General features: G+C 38.4%; 1 protein-coding gene across 2 annotated transcripts in view; it reads right to left on the bottom strand.

Annotated features, from left to right (window-relative positions):
• Positions 1 to 10267: 10267 nt before the first annotated feature.
• Positions 10268 to 20638, bottom strand: part of CIP2A (cell proliferation regulating inhibitor of protein phosphatase 2A) — a 36645-nt gene continuing 26274 nt past the window's right edge. For both annotated transcript variants that reach the window (XM_030582111.1, XM_030582120.1), the window contains 7 exons: positions 19856 to 19930; positions 19640 to 19750; positions 18463 to 18659; positions 17095 to 17208; positions 14498 to 14580; positions 13745 to 13884; positions 10268 to 11893 (listed from right to left, as the gene is read on the bottom strand). In XM_030582111.1, the coding sequence (XP_030437971.1) occupies positions 11723 to 11893; positions 13745 to 13884; positions 14498 to 14580; positions 17095 to 17208; positions 18463 to 18659; positions 19640 to 19750; positions 19856 to 19930 (891 nt within the window). In that variant the 3' untranslated portion in view covers positions 10268 to 11722. The remainder of the gene's footprint in view (positions 11894 to 13744; positions 13885 to 14497; positions 14581 to 17094; positions 17209 to 18462; positions 18660 to 19639; positions 19751 to 19855; positions 19931 to 20638) is intronic.

Genomic DNA, 20638 nt, shown 5'->3' with positions numbered 1-20638 from the left:
TAGCAAAATTAGTTTTTAATAACATAATACAGTGTGAGACCCCAAAACACATTGTAAACTCACAGTTACTTTGAAGAACAACTTAGACCTTCATGAGGTATTTGTCCTCTAGTATAAAGACTCAGTTTATGTTTGCAGAAATCAAGGAACAGGATTACAATTCCTGAGTAGCCATTTCTGCTATGTGGAAGATCCTAGCCCTATATAAATTCTGCTTTCCATGTTTGGGTAACTTTTTCCAGAGATGATATGCTTCATCTTGAGGGAAAGGAGCTGCAGAATTTAATCTGCATTTATTCAATGACAACCCATTGGATGGAGTCAGAACAAAGACTACTACACATATTGGGATTAGGAGACAATCACATTAAAAGAAAACCACAGCTGTTGGTTATTACACCATAGCTAGTTTAATTAATGTAGCCTTATTCAAGGAAACCTAGGACTTTTTCTTCCATCTAGTTCCCTTACTCCCCTATTGTGAATCCCTCCATTGTCTAAGAAGTGCTGCTACCTAGAGCCAATTTGGAACTTTGTGATGAAACATTTTTGCTTAGAAAATACAGATTCATTGGGAAGGTTTCATAGCTCTGGGATGGAATTTCTGTTCTGAAAATGAGAGACCCCACTCCAGAATAGCCAGTAGCCTGGTGGTTAGGGCACTCACCAGGAATGTGGTTTTACTCTTTGGGACTGGGGCTTTACTTGTGAAGTGCCTAGCACTTTTCTGGATGCTCTTGAAAAGAGTATTACCTATCTCCTGCCCCCACAAAAGCTAGAAGTGAAAATCCTGCCTGAACTTCCCTCTGCAGGTGCGTGAAGTTCAGCCATTAACTTGTTTTGTTTCTTACCTATCTGGATACATATATTGTTCATATTACAGTTCTGTCCCAGAACCTGTAATAGCAATGAGTCTGTTCACGCAGCACCTTCATTTTACATTGAGGGAACTGAGACATGAAATTAAAGTGACTTGCTCAAGACCACACAGGTAGTCTCTGGTAGCAGAGCTAGAATATGAACTTAGATGTCCTGAGTCCCAATCTTAACGATAAGAGCATCCTTTTTCTTCACAAATCCGATTGTGAGTATGCATGAAGATTCAGCTACTGCAAGGAAAGTGCAAAAGCATTTAGTCAGTCTCCTCAGGGGTTATGGTTACAATGAGTTTCTCCTAAAGATGGCTTCTGCAGAAGCCTTCAAGTTGAAGGGCAGGAACTTGAGGTGGAATTTCTATTGAGTTCAAGTGGATGAGGTCTATGTGCTTAAGCAAAATAGAGGTGCATAAGAAGCCAGAATACTAGTATTGAAAACTAGTGTTAGACTCTCAACCCTACACAGTAGAGTTTACATTTTCAAGAAGTTCTTCACTGGGCCTGCAGACATGAGTGAATTGCCACCAAATTCTTGATTTAGTCCTAAGTGGAGCACAGGATCTGTTCCAAGAGGTGATTACAGTGGAACCACTTGGTAATAAGGACTATAATACAATTAGATTTAACATCCCTGGGGTAGAGGTTGGGGGGAAATACCAAAGAAGTCCACAACAGTAGTAAACTTCAGAATGGGGAACTACACAAAAAGTGAGAAAACTAAACAGAAAATAAAAGGTACAATCACAAGAGTGAAATGCCTGTAAACTACATGGAAACTTCTAAAAACCACCATAATAGAGGTTCAAATTAAATATCTACCCCAAATTAAACATAATATGAGGATAAAAAAAAGTATGCTACCATAGCTAAACAGCAGAATAAATGAAGCAGTCAAAGGCAAAAAGGCATCCTTTAAAAATTGGAAGTCAAACCCTACTGAGGAAAATAGAAAGGAGCATAAACTCTAGCAAACCAAGTGTAAGAGTATAATTAGGCAGGTCAAACCAGAATTTGAAGAGCAGCTAGCAAAGGACTCAAAAACTAACAATTTTTTTCAAGTAAATCAGAAGCAGGAAGCCTGCCAAACAATCAGTGTGGCCACTGGACAATAAAGGAGTATTTGAGTAAGACAAGGCCATTGTGGAGAAGCTACATGAATTCTTTGCATCAATCTAAATGGCAGATAATGGGATGGAGATTCCCACACGTGAGCCATTCTTTTTAGGTGACAAATCTGAAGAACTGTTCCAGATTGAGGTGTCAATAGAGGAGGTTTTGGAATAAACTGTAAAATTAAACAGTAATAACACACCAGGATCAGATGGTATTTACCCAAGAGGTTTGAAGGAACTCAAATATGAAATTGTAGAACTGTGGTATGTAACCTATGACTTAAATCATCATTCTCCCTTGCTGCAGATTAAGCTCATTACTTCTTGACCTACTTTCAATGGACATGGAGATCAAAGTCCATTCCTCGTTGTTATTAGGTCCCCCCTCAGTCTTCTTTTCTCAAGACTAAACATGAGCAGTGTTTTTTAACCTTCCCTCATAGATCAGGTTTTATAAACCTTTTATCATTTTTGCTGTTCTCCTCTAGAATGTCTCCAATTTGTCCATATCTTTGCACCCAAACTGGACATAGTACTCCAGCAGGAGCTTCACTAGTGCCAAGTAGACCAGGACAGTTAGCTCCCATGTCTTACCTATGATGCTCCCGTTAATACACTCCAGAATATTAGCCCTTTTCACAACTGCATCACATTGTTGATTTATATTCAGTTTGTGGTCCACAATAACCCCCAATCTTTTTTCAGCAATGTACCACCTACCTGCTTATTCTCCATTTTGTTGTTGTGCATTCGATTTTTCCTTCTTAAGAGTAGTACTTTTCACTTGTTTTTATTGAATTTCATCTTGTTGATTTCAGACCAATTCTCTAATTTGTCAAGATAATTTTGAATTCTAAACTTATCCTCCCAAATGCTTGCAACCCTTTGCAGGTTGATGTCATCTGCAAATTTTATACACACTCTCCATTCCATTATCCAAATCATTAATGAAACTATTGAATAGTATCAGACCCAGATCAGACCCCTTTGGGACCCCATTAGTTACACTCTCCCAGTCTGATAAAGAGTAGTTATCAGTGGTTCACTGAGTACAGTCTTTTCCACCAGTTGTGCACCCACCTTATAGTAATTTCTTCTAGACTGCATTTCCCTAGCTTGCCACATGGGACTGTATCAAAAGCTTTATTAAAATCAAGATACATTAAGTCTACAGCTTCCTCACTATCCAACGAGCCAGTAACTCTGCCAAAGAAGGAAATCAGGTTGATTTGACATGATTTGTTCTTGACAAATCCATGCTGGCTATTATTTATCACTTTATTATCCTCTACATGCTTACAAATTGATTGTTTAATACATTTGTTCCAGTATGTATCCAACTGTTGAAGTGAGGCTGATTGCCCTCTAATTCCCTGGATCCTCTTGGTTCCTCTTTTTAAAGACAGGTACTATGTTTGCCTTCTGAAATTCACTGAGACCTCAATTGTCCTCTATGTGATTATCTTTGAAAACTCAAACAGTTCTGAGATTGTTTCAGCTGGTTCCTTAAGTATTCTAAGGTGCATTTCATCAGGCTCTGCTGACTTCAATATATCTAACTTGTCTAAATAGTCTTTACCCTAGTAACCTAGTCTTTCCCTATTTTGGCTTGCATTCCTTCCCCCTTGTTGTTGTCACAATTTATAAGTTACAAGCCTTCTAATATGTACTAATAGAAACTTAAGTCAATATTAATTCTAATAGAAAGTTTTTACTATAATTGAATGATCCCATCACAAATCAATTTCATAATGGCAACTTACAATGCAAAGAAAAGCTACTTTCAACCTAAAAGCAATTCTTCTCCTGAAAACATCAGTTCATGAATCACATGTTAAGAAGCAAGTAGCAGAGAAATAGATAGAAGAGGATCTCTCTTTGGAAGGGTTACACAGAATGCAAGTACGAGAACCATAGACTTGACTTACGTGTATGCTCTGATGCAAAATCAACAAGCAAAAGAGTTTGCTTATCTCCATTGTAGGTGAATATAACAGAAGTTGGAGATAAAAACCGGAAAACATGTTAACTGACAATGTCTTCTCTGACATTTACATCTTCCCTCTGCAGTTTCCAGAGCACTCCAGACCTATCACTCAAGCTCTGAGGCATGGCCATGTCCCTTCCCCACCTACTAGTTGAATATTTTCAAAGCTGCAGAGAAATATATATCCTGTTAAGTTCCAACCAATATTTAATTTTGAACATGACTAAACATCAGATTTTCAAGAAAATCATCCCACACAGATCAGATGGGAAATCAGGACCCCAGAAATCTGTTATCTGTGATAACTATGTGCAGACTGCTCCTGGCTTTAGTAGCCCTCTGCAACAGGAAAATACCGGTGAGAGGAAGTTGGTAAGAGGGAATTCCTGTGTGTTAAGTTCAGCTGAGCAAAACTGAAGATTTCAGAAATAGTCAGGCATAGAAGTCTGTGGAAGAGTCATTCTGTAAGTAACTCTGCAAGGCTGAATGAGTTTTCTTGACTTGACTTAATTACCTAATATACTCTCTCTCTTTAGGTGGCAGCAAGAGATTGTTTTAACTTCTAAAGGAACAAAGGAGTGCCTCCCTTTGCCGCTGGTCTGGGAAGAAGGCAGAACACTCGTTTGTTTACAATGAGTAAGTTTTGCACAGACAGAATCAATGGAATGGATTTTCCCAATTTCTAACTTAACGCATGTTCAGGAGATCTATGAGAGCCAAATTTGTGCCTTCTACAGAGCAGAACACTCCGCTAGATGTATCAAAGCATGTCTAGATAAATTTGTTCCACTTTTAAAGTCTGTACTGTTGAACAGCGTTCAACTTGTTTTCAGTCCCAATTTCAGCTGAACCAGGAAATGATGAGGGGGCTAAAGGTCCACTAGAATGACTGACAGAGTGCTCAAATGGATACCAACCACGTTTAGCGGAGTTAACCTAATAACGCTGTTCTAGGTAAGGGGTTCTCAAATTGGGGGTTGGGACCTGAGGGGTCACAAGCTGTCAGCATCCACCCCAAACCCCGCTTTGCCTCCAGCATTTATAATGGTGTTAAATATATTAAAAAGTGTTTTTAATTTATGAGGGGGGGGGGAGTATCACACTCAGAGACTTGCTATGTGAAAGGGTCACCAGTACAAAAGTTTGAGAACCACTGCTCTAGGTGTCATCCAGTTATGTTAGACGACTGCTATATACAAAGAGGCCTCCCTAAAAAAGCACTATTTGAAACAAAAGTCTTATAAATTTCAACTAGTCAAGATAACACCTACCAGACGAACCTGCATCACTAGCATATGCCGACATCTTAAAGGGCTAGATAGCAAGTTGGAAAACAGCTGTTCCATTTTTCACCAGTGATTCCACCATTCTTACAGCTTATTTTGTCTAGCGTTTTGTAGAGTGCTGTGCACGCTTACAGTATTTCTATAAGAGCTACATGATTTTATCTCAGCTTAAAAGACTATGTAAAATTTAAATGAAAAAATATATGCAGCCCTAAGGCTCCTGGCACACAGCTAACAGCTCTTGGCACTGCAAAGATTGTTCACTACTGAAAGCTATAGGTGAACTTTTGCAATTCTCTGCGTTGATCTGACAACTTTAGATTCTCTCTTTCTCAACTTTTCCCAAATCGATCTGCTTATCCACCTATCTAGATCACTAGCAAACAAACTCAACATATGTTACAAATATAAACCTACTATAATTAATATCAGCAATTCAATACTTTACTGAGTATAAGTTGAGCTGGTAGCATCTCATTAGCAGCTCCCAGACTGCTGCACTGGGCAACACAGTATGGGGAGGAGGTGCGCAGCCCTCAGTGGTGAAAGAACAGGTTAAGGACTGTTTAGAAAAGCTGGACATGCACAAGTCCATGGGTCCAGATCTAATGCTGAAGGAATTGGTTGATGTGATTGCAGAGCCATTGGCCACTATCTTTGAAAATTTGTGGCAATTGGGGAAGGTCCCAGACAATTGGAAAAAGGCAAATATAGTGCCCATATTTAAAAAAAGAGGAGAAAGAGAAACCGGGGAGCTACAGACAGGTCAGCCTCACTTCAGTACCCAGCAAAATCATGGAGCAGATCCTCAAGAAATCAGTTTTGAAGCATTTGGAGTAGAGAAAGGTGATCAGGAACAGTCAACATGGATTCACCAAAGGCAAGTCATGCCTGACCAACCTGATTGCTTTCTCTCATGAGATAACTGACTCTGTGGATATGCAGAAAGTGGTGGATGTGATATATCTTAACTTTAGCAAAGCTTTTGATACGGTCTCCCACGGTATCCTTGCCAGCAAGTTAAAGAAGTATGGGCTGGATGAATGGACTATAAGGTGGATAGAAATCTGGCTAGATCGTTGGGCTCAACAGCTTGATGTTTAGTTGGCAGCAGGTATCAAGTGGTTTTGTTCAACTTCTTGATTAACGATCTGGATGGGATGAATTTTGCACCTTCAGCAAGTTTGCAGATGACACTAAGCTGGGGGGAGAGAGAGATACGCTGGAAGGATAGGGTCCAGAGTCACCTAGACAAATTGGAGGACTGGGCCAAAAGAAATCTGATGAGGTTCAACAAGGACAAGTGCAGAGTCCTGCTCTTAGCACGGAAGAATCCCATGCACTGCTACAGGCTGGGGACCGACTGGCTAAGCAGCAGTTCTGCAGAAAAGGACCCGGGGATTACAGGGGATGAGAAGCTGGATACGAGTCAGCAGTGTGCCCTTGTTGCTAAGAAGGCCAACGGCATTTGGTGTTGTATTAATAGGAACATTGCCAGCAGATCCGGGAAGTGATTATTCCCCTAGCCAGCACACATGGACTAACCATCCTCAGTTCCTTCTCTACTGCAGAGTCATAAACGAGTACTCTAAAGTAGAGGGGAGGAGGGCAGGTTGTGGAGTACCAGAGGGGGACACATCTCAAAGAGCCATTGTTACTGCACAAAGTGAATAACTTCTTCTTTGAATAGTGTCCCTATTGGGTGCTGAATTGTAGGTGACTCCCGAGCAGTAGTCCTTCTGGAGGGCTGGGACTTCAGCATTGCGTCAGTCACAGATAACAGTACCACGGAATTTGGTAGCATTGTCTGAGATCCCCTTACAGAGTCTTTGGACTGATATTGCTGAACCCTTAGATCTTTCCTCCATAGAGAGGAACACTTTCGGGACATCCTGAAGGCTCTTGTTCTATTGAGGTAGAATGCCAGGGCTCTCCTAACATCTAAGGTATGCTGTATGACTTCCCTATTGTCTCGGTGAGGCTTGGGGTAGAAGATGGGAAAGTGGACTGACTGGTTCAAGTGAAAAGAGGTGGTTACCTTGGGAATGAACTTTGGATGCGGCCTGAGTGTAACCATGTCAGGGAAGAATACTGCATCAGGGGATGTGCCATCAGAGCTGCTATCTTCGCTATTCTTCTATTCAAGGTAACTGCTATCAGAAAGGCCATTTTGATCGATAGGTTGTCAGTGAACAGGTAGCTACAGGTTCAAAGAGGGACCTGGTCAGTCCTTTTGGTGCCAGGTTTGAGTCCCATGACGGGGTAGGAAGCCGAGGTTGAGGGAAGAGGTTTGTTATTCTCTTAAGAACCTTTTGGTGGGTGAGTAGGATAGTACTGAGTATCCCTCCATGGGTTGGTGAAACACTGTGATGACTGCTAGGTGGACCCTGAGAGAGCTCAAGGATAACCCTGATTTTTTTTTTAAAAGGGTCAGAGCATGTTTCAGAATATGTGGAAAAGTTGCTGACACTGGAGAGATTTGTTGGGACGTGCACCAAATCTGAAACCTTGACCACTTCTGCAGGTAAGTGCATCGCATGGAGGACTTTCTACTGTGTAACAGAACTTCTTGCCCTTCCTTTTTTTTTTTTTTTTTTAATAAAACCAGGCATGGCCAAATAAATATTTAGCATGAGGAAAGAAACAAAAGATGTTTCAAAGGAAGCTAAAATTTAGCAAAAGTAAGAGTTAACAATCAGCCAGCGAACAACTAAGGCTCTGAGACTCTAGCCGGGGTGGTTAAGAAAAGACTGAGGAGGATTAGCCTGTGTGCGGTGCCTATCCTCCTGGCGCATCTCTGCTCGTGCTTGCGCATGTGCGGGCCAGATGGACACTGTTACTGAAGTTCTCTGACCCTTCTCATGAGAGAGTTCAGGGACCCTTCTCATGAGAGTTTACTACCTCAGGAGACAGACTGACTCCTGCAGTTAGGAGCTGTAGACGCAGGGACACAGACACCTAAAAAGGAACACCTATAGGGATGGTACTTGAAGTAGTAAGAAGTTAAGGGACAGGCAGAGAATTGGGACAAAGGAGCCAAAGAGTGGGGTCATTGAAATTGGATGAGGATCCCTCAGAGGGACATTGGGACTGAGAGCAGTTGCTATAGAGGCCAAAGTGAGAACAGAGAGACAGAGCAGATGAGAAGCCAGTAAGGAGTTAGTGGGGCAGGACTGGTATAGTCTGAAAGGGAAAGATTAGGATTTAATGGGCAGGAAGACTGGGATGGGAAATGGAGATGGGAATGATGAACAGGGGTGGGGAAGACAGAACCTGGCAGAGAGAGTTTGAAAGGGGCAGGGCAGAAATGGGGGTCAAGCTTGGGGAATGAGAAGGGCCTTTGCCCATTAAAAGAATCCTCCCCTATGGACCGTGGAATGGAATCAAAGATTCCCAAGTTTTACCATTCTTCTGCAGTCACCCTATAACTGTGGTAAAAAGTGTTCCATCCCACTCAAATGCTGGTCCACATAGAGGATGACAACCTACTACTGCTCTAAATTACTATTAACTCAGCTCAAGTGGCAGAAATCTGCCATGGCTCTAAAGATTTCAAACCCTGCTGATGATCCATAAGTCTGAATCTGATGCCATCTGATTGAATTTGTTTTTGGTTTTTAAAGAGACCTAGGAAATTACACACACACTATATTAAGAGCATTCAAAATGAAACGACAACCACTCAAATGTTAAGTGCCAGAATTCAGGTTGCTTGTACAAACTTAATTCAGTTCCCCCTTGTGTGTATGCATTACGATGGTCTTAATTACATGTTCACTTTTTTTTTTTTTTTTTTAAAGTAAGACTTCTGCCTCATTTAGTGCACATAATAGTCCTACTCTGAAGCAGGGTTGTGTAGTGAAGGAGGCAGTTGTCTGTAGGACTCTTGCATTGTTTGTTGCAGAAGTGTGTAATAAATAAGGCAAGGGATTGTAGAAAGAGAAAGGAAAGCCTCCATTTAGGTATCTGAATGCTGCCTTAGAGAAATGGATTCTATCCCTGCTTCTGCCACAGAGTACCTGTGTAATGCTAGACAAGTGCCTTAAGCCAAACTTTTTGCCTGGAGTCACTAATTATTTTCTGTGTGCACAACTTGAGGCTCTTGGGTTTTGATCTGCAGACGCTCCAATGCCTGCAACTGAAGTCAAGAAGAACTATGCTTAATTATAATATAGTAATTAATGCATAAACATCTCAAATTTTCCCCCCACCAAAACAGGATTTAATTATGACTGGCAGAAAGTGCTTTGTTTAAAATATGCCTAAGTTGTTTGTAAATTCCATTAAGTAATATTCAGTATTACAGGTTAGAGAATGCAAATTACAAGTAATACCAAAACACAAGTTTGGCCAAAGTGGTTTCATGTGTGCATGTTCATTTGTTAAGAGTATTAATAAGGCTCAGCTAGAAAAGCAAAATTGGGGTAGTACATTTCTACAGAAACATTTATATAGAGCATTTATCTTTGTTAATTCTGTGTACTAAACTCAAACATTCATTAATTAATTGGCTGTGGCCATGAAACTTTTTTTTATTGAATAGTCTCAATTCAGTGATCAGAATGCCTATTTTTAAGAGGGGAGAAAAATGCCATATTAACATTTAATCAGTTAAATTAGTAAAATGCTTGATACTTTGACTAAGTACTACCATACATAAAGGAGTTTTTGCCTGGTGAAAACATTTACTATCTTTTCACCCATGAGAAAGGTTTTTCAAAAATATACCTGAGCCCGTAAAATGATTTTATGACATTCCTCAGACGTGTTAACTCTTTACGCTAAAACTATACATTTTAGCTAACAATCTATTTCCTCGGTATAATATATGCATACAAGTCTAAAAACTGACAAGCAACTGAGCTGGTAATAGAATTTTTACCTTCTAAAGCACCCATTATCAAAGTCTGGAAAATGCATCAAAACTGGAATAGATTGACTGGTAACTGTATCTATAATTAAGGTTGCCCAATACTTTCTATTATAGCATAAGAACAACAAACAAAATATGGAATAATTTTTTTTATTCCCCTTCCCATCATGGATGCCAATGACATCTATAAACTGGCCAACAGCCAAAAGATACACCAAGTCATAATAAATATACAATTGATAAGCAAGTTAAAATAGCCACTATTCAGCTAGAGATTACAAATGTGTCTAATGTGTAAAAGATTGTGCTCAGACTCTATAGTTGCGCAGATTTAAAAAGATGGACCCACAATATAACTGAGAAAACTTAAGGCATCTACACTTATGGCAAGACCTTAAAGTCTGGTCAGTGCAAAATAAATAGTAAAATAATGGCAGTAATAATACAATTGTGGCACACATTACATCATTCAAAATGCTGCTATAATGTTTTTTCTAAAATGCACACAGCCATTCTTAAAATTTGAGGTTGTAGACATGTTATGTCACACATCCAATTTTAGTAAATTACAAAGAAAATAATGTTCCCATGGCTCCAAAAAAAGCACATCATCTGCGTTAAAAATATAAAATTTTTCTTCATATGAAAATGGTAAAAGTACTTATACTGTAAGCTTAAAACAGTATAAAATCCTTTATACAATGCACAATTGACAATGCTGAAAAAGCTAGTGTGTGCCAGGTAAAACTGACGAATTAATTGCACACCGCTCAGAATCAGAAGAAAGTGCTGTAAAATTTAAGAGTAATGTACTGATGGAGTTTAAAAGATATTTGAAGATGCATAGAGATGTAAAGTATTCCATAAATCTACCTTTTCTAATTGACACTACTTTCTGGAAATTTGACAAGTATGCATTTTTTTCCAAATTCATATCCTTTCACAAATATGTGGAGGCATTTCTAATATTAGTTCAATTTTAATACTTAATGTAATTTCAACTAAAGCTATGTCTAATACAGTTCTCGCTGTAAAACAGGTCTCTTGCAACAAGTACTACCTTTTAATCCAGATTATTGACTCCATTTTATTTCTAAATGTATACCTTAGACATTTGGAATCAATATTGCATTAATATTTCTATATGTGACATCTGTATATTCCATATGCCTTATTTTGAGTCTACTTACAGAAGTGGCACTTAACCTTTCCATAATGAAAGGGTCAGTATATCCTACTGGCAGTAACAGGATGGGTAGCAAGAAGAGAAGACTTTCTCCTTTTTATTCCAGTGTCAAGGGATTGTTAGTCACATTAACAAGACCAGGGCTTTATCCTGCTCCCACTGCAGTGACCGGGAATTTGGCCATTAAACCTCAGCAGCAGGCCTACCTTCTGTAATATGGCTCAGATTTTTCAAGCCAAAGTGATTTTTAAAAACAAGCAATCATGTTTTTCTTCAATTAACAATGGTTTATGCTTGTGTCAATTTTAGGTGGGCTATGACATTTGAGCAAGATGGTGTATAAACTTTAGACTTACACAAACGTACAAGATATCACAAAACCAAACTTTGTAACTACAGAGCCCTATAAACTGAGGTTCACAGTTTCTGCATTTAGTTTACCACCACTTAAACTGTGAATCATTGCTATCATATGAGAATGTTTGCTCAGCTCTTCTTGCTGCAGTTTTACTATGGCTTCCTTTTCTTCCAAACGTCCTTCCAGTTGGGACTTTTGAACTTCGAGGGAAGATGCCTGCAACATGAACAAAAACCAGTTCAATAGTCTCTTCCACAACACAGATCACAGAACACTTTCATTTACATGTAACAGACAAGTAACTGATGTAATACATTTAAGCAACATATTTAATAGCAAAGGCAGAGTTTCAAAACAAAAGGGATTTGTTTTGGATGCGTCTTCCCCCCACACCTACACACACAAATTTTGTTCATAACTACCGCTATTACACTTCAGAAATGGTTTGGGAATTAATTTTTGTTTTAAATAGCTATTTGTTGTCCTGTCATCTTCCTAATGGTCAAGACATTGAGTGAAAACCTAAACAAAAAAGTTTGTGGTTGAATAAAAACTAGCTTTTTTCCCTTACAGAGGTAAATGTGTGTAAGAACAGGGGCACTATCAGTTTTGTAGGGTGGTGGAAAATTAAGCTAGCCCTGATAGTCTAGGCATTTATTTGCTTGGTCTAGGCCTGCCTTGCAGCTAGCAGGCCCAAAACCTGAGCTAAGCTAAGTGTTGTGCTCCCTGACAGCGGCGGTCAAAGGTTAAGACAGAGGGGGGAAGGGGACAAAGGGAAGGTGGGGAAAGTCCCCGAAACAAGAACATTTTTCAATATGTGTCTACTGCTTATGAAATATAACCACTGCTTGTGTGAAGCAATTATGTAAATTTTTAGATGCCCTCCCCTATCCCAATTGTGTAATTGGCCCCATTATCTAACTGTACCCTGTAAAGGACAATTGTGTAAGAAACCCCCCCAAAAAGGCCAGGTTATAACCATGGTGGAAAGTACCAAAAAGACCTTAACTCAAAGTACACCCAGACCAGGCAAAGTTGCAAAAGAACACTGGAAAGTACCGAGACCCTAATTCTCTAATTCCTAATAAGGTCACTATTACTCAAGTATGTGTAACTTAATTCCTAATATGGAGGCCATTACTTAATGGTGTGTAATTTGTTTGGGGTTTTAAGCTTTAAAAGCTCCTGTATGCTTTGCTTTGGGAGAGCAGTTCCAATATCTGCTGCCCCCAACACATTGGTGTGTTATCAATAAACAGACCTCAGGTTGAGTCTCTGATCAAAAATGATGCGTGGGTGAATTTTTCCACAACAGTAGCTAGGGTGACCAGATGCCCCGATAACTCTCTTCCCCGCTGCCCCCCACCTGTCCCAATATTTTCACCCTGGTCACCCTATTTGTAGCAGACACTAGGGTCTCCAGATAATTAGCCTGCATTTCCAGGGAATGGATTACTACTACTGGTAAAAGCACCTGCTGTAATTTGCATCTTCAAAATGCTGTAAAAATATCAATACCCACCCCTGAAAGGTAAGCATTAGCCCCGTTTAAACAAATTTAAAGACCAAGTTGTCTCTTGCAAGAGCCTCTCTTTCTCCACAGACACCAACAGGGGCAAGACCCTTGTTGTGCTCAGTGCAAGGACAGATCCCTAACTAACTCCAAAGTAGAGATGTCTGTCTTCTAGACTAACCAATAGAGCCCGACAGTGATTGCAGAAGAACATACACCACTCTTTCACAACCTGGTATAGTATGTGCATTCTTCCACATGTTAGGTACTTAGGAGACATTGTGGCTCCCAGAAGCACATCTATAACTCTTACTGGACAGGGTGGATCTACACCAAATCAAATAGAACTCACTGCGTTAACAGCACAGATAACCCAAATCATACCTCTCTGGTTTAAATCTCAGAAGTCCTTTTCTCAATTAACTATATAAGAAACTGGAGCAGCCTTAACTTTAGCCATTTTTACCATTTTCATACCAGTTTTTCATTTCTACCAATTATTTTTTAACTCTGGGTTTTATAATTTTCAGTAAGCTGCCAACAAAGAGTCTTACCTTAATGCTCAATTCTTTCCTTGCCTGCTCCGTTTTACTTAATTCCTTTCTGAGAATGTCAATAGTTTCTTCCATATCTGTTTTCTCTTTCTGTCGGGCTTTCAGTTTTTCTTCCAGAAGCTTTATTTTTTGTTGCAAACCTTTTGAAAGATTTTTTAGAATCAGTTTGCAAGTTTTAATTTGCCCGATTACTAGTAAAACTCCCAGTACGTTTAAGTTTTACACACACTAGGGCTGCTAATATAAATGAATTACCCAGTACTGCCATCTACTGCAAAATTTTAGTAGGTAGTTACAGACATTTCATATTCACTGAAGATTTTGAAAATTATGATCTAACCTAATGTCTAATTTGTAGCTTAGCAGAAAACTTTCTAGTGAACTTGTTCTAAACAGAAAGTTTTCAAGGAAACAGCTATGGGTTTTGACAGCATGCAAAATGCAATGGTTTAAGCCTAAGTGTGGCAGACTTTTAAACATCCTTGAACTTTCCTCATCTGTCCTTAAAACAATTCCTCATTTTTTAGTTTACAGATATTTAAGTCTATGTTTTGAATAAGAGTTACAGGCTTTTCAGGAGCAGAAGGCAGCCAGAAGTGCATTTTGAGCCTTATGATATATTTAACAAAAATGTAGCTGCCCACAGAACTAAGAAGTTCACCAAAAAATAATCCAGCAATGAGTCTATTTAAATCCAGTTAATTCTATTCAGTATGGATAGCACAAGATTTACAAAACCAGACAGTGACTTACTTGATATTTTACTCTCTCTTTCCTGTAGCTGTTTCAGTAATTCTTTTCTATGATCTTCTGTTTCCATCAATTGTGCAACAGTTCTGAAATTGCAGGAAAATCCTGATTACCAGTTATTTCAAAGATAAAAGACAGATGCAAGATTCATGTCTCCATTTCTTTGCAGCAGCAAGTTAGAATAACTTGTGCAGCATTGCTTTGCACGGTCAGGCAAGTTCTTTTTGAGCTAGGCTGGCTAAAGTGCACCTTTAATTCCATGCTGTACGAATATATTCTTTTGATTCCTAATTTGGTTGAAACAATACAGTATTCAAGTTTTATTTCCTTCCCTCTGTCAAACACACACAGTAGAACCTCTGTATCCTAAGAAACCTCATTCGTTCCTAGAGCTTGAATCCTGGAGAATCAGTCTCCACAACTACAAGCAGTAAAGCATTTTTGATATTACCAAGGAAATGAACCCAACCATCCTACTAAGACTCTAAAAAAAAAAATAAAATAAAAAGTATCTAGTGTTTTAGATTTACTAACATTATACTATCCCATATTGAGCAAATTAGAAAAGTCAGCTTGAAGAAAAAAAAAAGTGTCTTCTGCAACTACTGTGAAAAGTTTCCAGTACAATTTTGTTCATCCACTAAGACCAATGGTTCTCAACCAGGAGTACATGTACCCACGGAGGTGTGCAGAGGTCTTCCAGGTTCTACATTAACTCATCTAGATATCTGCCTAGTTTTACAACAGGCTACATAAAAAGCACTTGCAAAGTGAGTACAAACTAAAATTTCACACAGAGAAAATGAGAAAGTAAGCCATTCTTCAGTAACAGCGTGCTATGACACTTTTATTTTTTTTTATATTTTTATGTCTGATTTTGTAAGAAAGAAGTTTAAGTGAGGTGAAACTTGGGGTATGCAAGACAAATCAGACTCCTGAAAGGGGTACAGTAGTCTGGAAAGGTTGAGAACCACTGTACTAGACAATCTTTTTTTGCTGGTAGCACATCTACACTTTAAAAAGGTATTAATTGCTTAAGTTAAAAATTTTAAATTGTGGGAATTTAAGTTTAATTCAACTCTATCACTATGACCACTAACTTATGCAAATGCACTTTGTCCTCCCTCTAAAGTTTGTCTGTTATTCACTTGTTGCCTATTTTCTAAATCCTAACTGGAAATTCGCAGGGTCCCTAGGCACTACCACAATAGATAATCTGAAAACGGCCATGTGAAACACCGAACAGCTTTCTGGTGCATTGAGTAATACCTGATTGCTAATATGCATTTTTACACCTATTAATGTGAACGGCATTCCATTCTGTCTCACAAATCAGACTAGTTAACTGAATTCTGATTGCAGAATGTTTACTACTGGCACTAACAAGAGCCACGAATAATGCAACTTGACCTTCAGGGCTGGCAGCTAGAAAAATTAAATTCACTTTATAAATAAAATGAATGATCTGGCCTTACTCTGTCATTTTGCAGAATAGTACCATCCTTTAAAATATCAGTTAGAAACATGAATTTTTTGTTGTTGTTTACAACCAGGAAGCCTCTTCCTTCAGCTGCTGCAGTAAAAGATAAGTTTGCCTGCCCCCCTGCTCTTGTCAGACCATCAAGTTGCAACAAACTGTAGTTTTTATTCTTAAAAACCTGGGTCAGGTGGTACTCTGATGGATTAGGAAAGATGGAAGAAAAACAAAATTCAGAATTCTTGCTCATTTGTTATAGTACTATGGGAATATACCTGTGCTTGTGAAGTGAAGAAAGAAATTAAAATTAGTAATTGATGTTTGATCATGTTTCAAGCCCTGCATCACAGGAAGAGAATGAAGTGCAGCAAAAGTGAATTATATATTGAATTACAGTAGTGATTATAGGTTGACCCACTGCAATGAAGGCCAGCCATCTACCACCATTACTTCAAGTTGTACAGAAGACCCCTGCTATAGAGGAAAGTGATGATCAAGTTAGAAGCTCTACAATTGTAGAAGAGTGAATTTAAGAGTCATCTTCTTTGTCAAGTTCTCTATTGCCCTGACTACTACCAGCTATCAAAGTACTAATAAAGACTGTCAGATTTAGCCATAGACTAATCAAACTCCTATTGGACTTTAATAGAAAGTTGCCTGCCTCAAAGACCGAAATTTGGCCCACAGTAGTTAAATGATAGTGAATTTCAAAAATCTCTGGCACTGATTTAAGATGCCCTCTAATGAGAGGGCATTACTTAATTAGCAAAACTTTTCACCCCATCTGCTGACAAAAGCAATATTCTGCATGAGTAGAGAGAATCCTTGTACATTAGAAGGGAATCTTGAAACCTATTAAGTTCCATAAAATACACTGTTAGTAGTCTCAGGTATTATACATTACCTCAAATTCTCCTGCCTGTTTATGTGTAGAAACAAAACCAGTAGAAACTGATTATGCAGAGGAAACAGGTGAGTAACTACACAAAGCAAAATGAAGAAGTGTCTTGTCCCGCCCACACCCGCAGGTGTTACATGAAACCACAGATAATTAAACAATCAATATTGATGTGACTTGATCGTTTCCCTTTGATTTAAAAAAAAAAAAAAGAACTAAACTTACTTGTCATTTTGTTGCTTGAGCGATTCATTCAGCTTTTTCATGGCCTCAGTTTGTTTATTTAGTGAATTACAGGTAATCTGCAGATCTTTATATTGTCTTTCAGTGGTTTCATGCCTAAAAGTTAGTTAACGGGTTATGGTTAAGAGGAGAAACTACTTCTTAAAAGCTTCACTGTGTCAGGAAAGAAGAAATACTTTTGACATCCAATTAGCTATTTTTCCACTCCACTTCCAAGCAAAAATTGTTATGCCCACTTTTGGCAAAAAACTTATTAAAAAACCTGCAGGGGATAAAATATAAAAAACAAACATACAGCAACTTTCATCTTAACCTCAATCCTCATTGGAACACTTACACATTATCATTGACTGTCTGAAAGAAATGTGTAGTCTCAATCCAATTCTTAATCTTAGTAAACAAAGTTCACCACAACCAGGTGGTTCACACAAACGTAGCAAGTTATACATAATCAGACCAGTAGCTGGGAATAGCTTGTCTGACAGAGGCCAGACCACTGCTTCAGAGGAAGTTCAAGAATTCCCATAATGGACAATTACGGGATTATCTTCACATAGGAGATGTTCCTTCTTAAGGAGTCTCTGGTAGAAGTTAGTCTCTGTTTAAAGCACAAATGTTTTTATTTCTTTTAAATTTTTTGATCTAATCTAACTCTGAATGGTCTCATCCAAACAAGTGCAATACTTTTTTGAATCTCATCAGCCTCTTAGCCTAGTTTTTTTTTGTATTAGTGAAATAAAGGCAACAACTTTAAAGCTAAGTGTCTGTCCCCTTATTCTTGTATTATGAGGACAGGCAAATAGGAGCACTCTATTTGCCCTTTTCAGCCATTAATTTTGTACACCTACCATGTCCACTCAACAAACTAGCTCCATTCTTTCTTTACAAAGAAATCTTAATTATTCAAATCATCCTCACCCATTCCTTAACTTAATAGCTTTGGAATCTGCATTTTCACCCATCGATTTGTATATTCTGTTCAAGTTACAAACTTTTTCAAACAAGATTAATTTGACCCAGGAACAAATAAAATTCAAGTACATTAAAGGTTTTAAGCGGGTCACTGCTAAACAGAGTGTTTTAACACTGTCCTGCAATATGATTAGCCTAGAAAAGGATAGTGCTTTGAACACATCAAAGTCCTCCTTCTGCTTCAGCTAGATTGGGCATTTACTGGATTCAGACAGAGCTCTACCCAGCATTCCTTGGTTGAAAGGACTAATCAGGTCAAAGTAGGTCCTTTAAGAAGGGCCTGTGAAAACCTATTTTCTCTTTTAATTGGTTATCTATCCAGAAATTTTTTGTTTTAGGTTAGTACACGAGTAGTACAAATAGATTTTAAGTTCTTACTTCTGTAGAAGATCAACGGATGATCTTTTCAGTATCTCATATTCTTCAGCCACTGTTTGCAATTTTCGATTGTGTTGAAAGAGCTGCTCTATGTCATTCTGCGCTCGTTCAGATTCTACCTGCTGAGCTTTCAGCAATACATCAAGTTCTTCATTTTTTCGCTCTGCATCCTTCAACATTGCAGCAAGCGTCCTTGCCTTTGAGCAAAAAGCAAATACAAAGACTCCTTTACAAGCTTAATCTATATGTTGCTTAACTCACTCAAAACAATGGAGAATTTCACACGGAATTAGAATTTACACTACTGCTAAATTATCCACAAAACCTCTATGATCAAATGCTCCATGGTCAGTGCACTATATTTAAAATTAGATAGCAAGTTTTAAGCACTTTTAAAGTTTTGGCAAATGATGGCTGAATCAGTTATTTTACACTCTGAGATAGAGTAGTCATTTGTGACCTTAAATGTAAAACAAAAAAGTTAGATACTATTTAAAAAAAAAAAAAAAGTATCTGAAGTGATTACACTGGTGGTTTAAGTCTCTTTTGAAAGCATAACTATCCAGAAGAATATATTCTGGCTGTTAGCTTGCATATAAACAGGAAAAGGTTCTAGGACTGTCTGCAAACCTCTAACATTTTAGTACTGTACTTAGAAGTACAGTTTCTCTAAAATAGTGTTATAGAACAAACAGTAACATTAGTACAGTAAATCTTATTGCATAGATGGGAAGATTATTGAGGCTGTTCTGGAAGATCAACCATTAATGGGGCATTAACACTAGCTATCCACGTCCACAAAAGGTCATATACGTAACTTAGCTAAACAGTGGAGGAAGGGAGGGCTTCAAAAATCACATAAGGTCATACCTAAAGGGCATAAATGTCAAATATGGAGGCTCAAAGATCTTATAGACATAAGAGGATGAAACAAAGAATATTTACAGTAAGTATCAGAAGAATTTAGCAGACACAGCAGTTTGTGGAAAATATTCTAATCAAGTGGTGATCTTAATCTTTGTGTTTAGTTTTTAGAAGAAACTGAAGTTCTAACTTAGACACATGTAGAGAACCATTCTGTACTGGGGCCTCCGTGAGAGAACACTGGGGTTTGGACTAGATGACCTTATAAGTATCTTCCACCTCTACCATCCAGCATGTGGTAGTTCATACTCACCTCAGATTCAGCTTGGACTCTCTGACAACGGTACTGGGCAATTAGCCTATCAGCCTGAGCAAGCGCTAATGCCTTTGCCTCCAATAGATCTTGTAATCTGGTTTCTTTGGACTAAAGATTAAGAAAGATTAGTAGCACTATTTCATTAATTTTATCTTTCATAGTAAGTACACACACTCTACAGTGACGTAAATACACATGTTCATATGTACTCACGGCTAATGCCGCTAGTTTCTGCTCATAGACATCCATTATGTCAGACATCCTCACATCAGTGATTGGTTCCTTAATCTGTGGGAGAAGTTAGAGTAGTAGAATTCAACAGCCTGAAGATAAATTGTCTAATTTGTAGCTTCTGGATGAAAAGTCGTTCGTCTTATACATCTTAATGAAAGGATAGTAATTAAATGAGCCCACAGGCTGGCAGCTGCTCTGCCTTCAAACATTAAAAGCCTTCCTGCATCAGTTTGGGTATAGCTCAGTCCTGTTCAGTTTAATTTAAGGAAGTACTGGAATTGCTGAATAAAATTTACCCAATAAAGGGGATGATCATAACATCAGCCATCATGATCATAAATTAGTGTTACTCCAGAAATGAGGGAAAACTCATTACATAGGCTGCTACAGTAAGCCTATTGGTTCAGTTGGGTATGGGAAGCCCAAGTGTTCCTCCTGACAAATGGTATTTCAGTTCTGCAGGACTAGTGGCAGGGCATTATGGCCAAAAATTCTAATCTCAGAATTCATTGACCTTGACAGAGATAGGTCAGAATATTTTGATGAAAACAATACAGAGAAAGTTTTTGTGAAACGTCTCCTCCATCTTTCATTAAGATCCTTTAGTACGCTAAGGAGTTTACTGACCTTTATGGCACAATACAGGGTTTATATTTTTATTCAAATTAATATATGTGTACACACTTTTCTAGTCAGTTGAGTAGGTAATTGAGGAAAGAGTGTCTTTCAGGGGTGGTCTGGGGATTAATAAAGCTTTCCATT

This window comes from Gopherus evgoodei, chromosome 1 (genome assembly GCF_007399415.2).
Source record: "Gopherus evgoodei ecotype Sinaloan lineage chromosome 1, rGopEvg1_v1.p, whole genome shotgun sequence".
Classification (NCBI taxonomy): Eukaryota; Metazoa; Chordata; order Testudines; family Testudinidae; genus Gopherus; species Gopherus evgoodei.
The sequence above is the reverse complement of the archived record's forward strand: the minus strand, read 5'-3'. Positions and strand labels throughout refer to the sequence as shown.